The sequence below is a fragment of the Ammodytes marinus genome, assembly GCF_949987685.1.
Source record: "Ammodytes marinus genome assembly, chromosome: 6".
NCBI lineage: Eukaryota > Metazoa > Chordata > Actinopteri > Uranoscopiformes > Ammodytidae > Ammodytes > Ammodytes marinus.
The window spans coordinates 802,997-808,525 of record NC_137235.1 but is presented as its reverse complement, the minus strand read 5'-3'; the positions used below and the strand labels follow the sequence as shown (position 1 = coordinate 808,525).

Below are 5,529 nucleotides of genomic sequence, written 5' to 3'. Positions count from 1 at the left end.
TGATTTGGGCATTTGGGATTATAAATCATCTTTGAATTGGTTGTACAGCATATCACATGCTATTCATTCAGGGGTGCGATGGCCACCCCACTCTAGCTCTGTGGCCCACCTTGGCCACCCCCAGTCAAAATTTCCTGGAATCGCCACTGAGACACACACAACTCCGCGTTCAGGCTGCACAGCACATTAATCGCAGGTAGCATTTTGAGCTAAATCTGGCCACTTTCCAAATCCAAGACTCAATAGTTGAAACATTCTCTGAACTGGGTTGTCAGACAGCAGTGTTTCCCATTGATCATAGACTTTGTTTTGTGAAGCTTTTTCATAACAGGTATACCTATTGTAGAATTCATTCTGTGTATGTTCTATTTAGGCTACTATTTTCCTCTCTTCTAAGGAGATTTAAAAAAAAACATTTCCTCAGTGTCTCATTGATACGATCTCATAATTAGCTTTTAAAGTGCACCAGAATTTAACGTTAAAATATAAGAAATTTCCGGACCCCAACCCTAAACCCAATGTTCAACTCAAAGGTGCGCCACTGGCCTAGCCCTTGTGATAATAACAATAATAGATTATCTATCTATCTATCTATCTATCTATCTATCTATCTATCTATCTATCTATCTATCTATCTATCTATCTATCTATCTATCTATCTATCTATCTATCTATCTATCTATCTATCTATCTATCTATCTATCTATCTATCTATCTATCTATCTATCTATCTATCTATCTGTGTAGGGTGGTGTGTGTGTGTGTGTGTGTGTGTGTGGGGGGGGGGGGGGATGGGGGGAGGTTGTCAGGGTCAGTGGGGGGGCCCAACTGCAATGACCCAGCTTTGGGGGGGCCCAGCTTGCAGAAGGTTGAGAACCCCTGCTTTAGAGTAATAACAGAAGCTACAGTGGCCTTCAAGGACAAGAACAATTCTAAATTTTAAACAATGTACCTGATGACATTCCAACTATGACACTTTCAAGATGGCGGCACTAGGCCTTGGTCCAAAATATGCAGAAATATGGACATATATGAGACCCTTTCTAAGGGGAAAAATAATAATTAAAAAAAAAAAAAATTCAGCTATTATGCACTAAATTAAATGTACTTATGGATATTATAATTACTTTCTACAAAATCTGCCAGGAAATAAAACCCACAATTCTACACACTGCAGGTTTAAGTTCTTATCAATTCTTGTTTGTTAGAAAATTTGCTTTATTTTTACATATTGTGGCTAGTGCGAACAATGCGCATGGATTTTATACCTTCTGCTGTACGTCCAGGTTTCTTCTTAGCAGTAGAATCAACAAGTGAAACATTTCTTGGGCAACAACTCCACACTGTCCAATAAAAGTTAAAACATTTCTTAATATTTCTGTCTCTCTCTCCACAGATCTATGTTTGGTTCTGGTGTGAAGCGTAAGCGTTGTGAGGATGAGGACTGTTCAGAGGGGGTGTGTGCTCTCTCCCTGCCTCCACACACACACAGACAGACCGGCGTGTGTGTGTGTGTGTCTGTGTGTGTGTGTGTGTCTGTGTGTGTGTGTGCCGTGTCCCTCCCTGCACACACACACACCAGACAGACGCTGCTCAACGTTTCTCTGATGAAACTTTACGCTAGTGTTAGCATGAAGCTACAGCGGCGCGTGCTAATCAACAGCGTCATCCGACAGATACACCAAGACTCCAGGAGAAAACCCAGGTAATGTATTACTCAGTTATCTGTCTGTCTGTCTGTCTGTCTGTCTGTCTGTCTATCTATCTATCTATCTATCTATCTATCTATCTGTCTGTCTGTCTGTCTGTCTGTCTGTCTGTCTGTCTGTCTGTCTGTCTGTCTGTCTGTCTGTCTGTCTATCTATCTATCTGTCTGTCTGTCTGTCTGTCTGTCTGTCTGTCTGTCTGTCTGTCTGTCTGTCTGTCTGTCGGTCTATCTTTCTATCCATCTATCTTTCTATCTATCTATCTATCTATCTATCTATCTATCTATCTATCTATCTATCTATCTATCTATCTATCTATCTATCTATCTATCTATCTATCTATCTATCTATCTATCTATCTATCTATCTATCTATCTATCCATCCATCCATCCATCCATCCATCCATCCATCCATCCATCCATCCATCCATCCATCCATCCATCCATCCATCCATCCATCCATCCATCCATCCATCCATCCATCCATCCATCCATCCATCCATCCATCCATCCATCCATCCATCCATCCATCCATCTATCTATCTATCTATCTATCTATCTATCTATCTATCTATCTATCTATCTATCTATCTATCTATCTATCTATCTATCTATCTATCTATCTCACAATACAGCAAAAAAAAGCAAGTCTAAACAGCCTAGGCCACTTTGTTTACATTCCCTCTTTCCCCCTTTATTTACAGAGCCTAGGCTGTTCATTAACACGTTCTAACTTGTCTGTCTGTCTGTCTGTCTGTCTGTCGGTCTATCTTTCTATCCATCTATCTTTCTATCTATCTATCTATCTATCTATCTATCTATCTATCTATCTATCTATCTATCTATCTATCTATCTATCTATCTATCTATCTATCTATCTATCTATCTATCTATCTATCTATCTATCCATCCATCCATCCATCCATCCATCCATCCATCCATCCATCCATCCATCCATCCATCCATCCATCCATCCATCCATCCATCCATCCATCCATCCATCCATCTATCTATCTATCTATCTATCTATCTATCTATCTATCTATCTATCTATCTATCTATCTATCTATCTATCTATCTATCTATCTATCTATCTATCTATCTCACAATACAGCAAAAAAAAGCAAGTCTAAACAGCCTAGGCCACTTTGTTTACATTCCCTCTTTCCCCCTTTATTTACAGAGCCTAGGCTGTTCATTAACACGTTCTAACTTGTGTTTTTCAGGCAGGAGGGAGGCGTCAACAACACTGTGCTACACTCCACCTCTTCTTCTTCTTCTTCTGCTGCTGCTGCTGCTGATGTTGTTTTAAGCTACAGACAAATCCCGCCCACTTCTGTGACATCACACCTGAACCCTGCGACGCGATTGGACGAAAATATACCACCAATGTTTTCAGCCCTTCCTCCGCACAAGGACAAAAATAGCTTCTACTCTGCACTGGAAGAAATCGAAGAGCTTGGGCCTTTATATAGAGAATCCCAATTCACAACAACAACATCATCTGTTTCAGCTCACAACACTGATGATTCTGATTATGATTCTATCGGGTTTGACGTTGTAACGACGCGAGAAAAATCCACAGAAGAAGAAGATGAAGATGGAGATGAAAAAACGACTTCCTGGTTTGACACAGATGTTGCCATCGACGACGGGCTGTTCACAGACATCGACACGTCCTTGTATGACTTCGGGCTGACGTCAAAGTTCGGCGTTCAAAATCAAAATCAACATCAACATCAACACCAGAATCCATATTTTCAGAACCTGCCGTTTCAAATAGACTTTGCAGAGTTGGATCATATTATGGAGGTTCTGGTGGGAAGCTGAGATGACAAGGGAAGATTTTTAATTTTTTTTTTTTTCTACAGTTTTGGTAGTGTGAGTGTGCGTGTGTCAGTGAGTAAATGTGCGTGTGTGTGTGTTCGTGTGTGTGTGTGTGTGTGTGTGTGTGTGTGTGTGTGTGTGTGTTCGTGCGTGTCAGTGAGTACGTGTGTGTGTGTGTGTGTGCAGTTTGATAGGACGGAGTATTGAGGGAAAAGTAGATACATCAGTTACAAGAGTAAAGTCGTAAAATTATGGAAAAAGTTGCAATTTTACAAAAACAAAAGTCTCGTAATATTACAAGAATTCAATTGTAATTTCTGAAAAAAAACGTTTTTATATTAAAAAAGAGTAATTATACACGGAATTTTTTTTGTAATGGTACGAAATTTAATTCGTAATTTTACAGGCAACTGATTGGACTTGGAAATGTGGTTGGATTTTGAACGCAAAAGATAACAGTCAGGTTAGATGTGTGAATGTCGATAGTTAGCCTGCTGCTATCGGTGTATGAATGTGTGTGTGTGAATGGTAACGTGGGAAAGGAAAACAGGTCTCCCTTGAAAAAGAGTCTTCGGTCTCAATGGGATTTACCTGTAGAAATAAAGGTTAAAAAAAAAAAAAAAAAAAAGATTGTTATGAGGCTGAGGATGTCAAGTTAACTTTTTCTATCATAGTCTGAGAATTGTATGAAACACAAAATATACTTTTTCTACTGTATGTGCATGTTTTTCTTTTTGCATTTTTGTTCACACAAGAGAATAGAAAAACTCACCCATTAGCATTTATTAAATCTGATCAGTGCCTCTTTTTATACCTATGTCAGTGTCTCACTCAGTGCAGCTACATGGCACAACTAGATTGGATTAAGACTAGACACTCGAACGGACCGTGTCACTTGTCTGAGTATACATGGCCTTTCGGAAATCGGATAAATGGCTGTCTCCACTATGCTAGGTGTTCTTATCCGACTTCTCTTGTCCAAAGTAGATCGGATAAAGGTGTTTACATGCAGTTTAAAAGTCCTGTTGAAGTCTTATTCGTTTAGTTACCCGATTATGAGTCTGCATGTAAACGCACTGACTGTTGCTTGTATCATACCAACAAGACTTGTTTTTTTTAGGATATTTTTTTTTGCATTTTTTATGCTTTATTGATAGTGTAGAGACAGAGTTGAAATGGGGCGTGACATGCAGAGAACGACCGCAGGCTGGAATCAAACCCGGGTCCGCTGCTGGCCGAGGCCCATGGGGGGGGGGGGGACGCCCTACCAACTGAGCTAAGGGCGCCCCCAACCAACAAGACTTTTTAATACTAAGATGCAGTTTTCAATTACCTTTTAAAATTCATCTTTATTTCTTTGAAAGTTGCTTTTATTTTTCATAAACAGCGAATGTAAATATGTTTTTTCAAATGCCATGAAAAGAACAAAGCCAGCAAAGTGTTAATATCTGTTCTTATGTTATTATTTTATTTTGTTTAAGAAATATTATTTATCATATCAGTGTTTTGCCACAGTTTACTTCCATCTAGTGATTATTTTAATTATTTATTTTATTCTATTTTAATTTAATTTATTTTTCAGTCTTTGCTTGTGTTATTATACTTTCTTTCATCCGCCTGTATGTTCTGTAAAGGGTGAATTAAAAAGTCATATTTTTTAATTTTAATTTTTCCTTTATTTATCCTCTAAAAGTCATATAAACCCAAGATATTATTATTATTATTATTATTATTATTATTATTATTATTATTATTATTATTATTATTATTATTAGTGCAGTTGATTATTATGAATTTTATTTTATTAAATTTTTTCCATGTTGAGAAATCCAGGTAACGAGATGTCGGTCACATTTCAATAAATTTATTATTTATTTTCTCTTTATTCTAGTTTGTAATATTTGTGTTTTTATTTTTTTGTCCACATTATTTAAACTCTCCCTGCGTTCAAAATCACATACTCTTTCTTTTTACTACACTACATACTAAAGTACAG

General features: G+C 37.8%; 1 protein-coding gene across 1 annotated transcript; it reads left to right on the top strand.

Annotated features, from left to right (window-relative positions):
• Positions 1 to 1,631: 1,631 nt before the first annotated feature.
• Positions 1,632 to 3,536, top strand: sertad2a (SERTA domain containing 2a; the record flags this gene model as incomplete). The annotated part of the gene is made up of 2 exons (XM_080029845.1): positions 1,632 to 1,705; positions 2,933 to 3,536. 2 exons carry the CDS (start codon positions 1,632 to 1,634, stop codon positions 3,534 to 3,536), a joined length of 678 nt encoding a protein of 225 aa, XP_079885971.1.
• Positions 3,537 to 5,529: the final 1,993 nt, after the last annotated feature.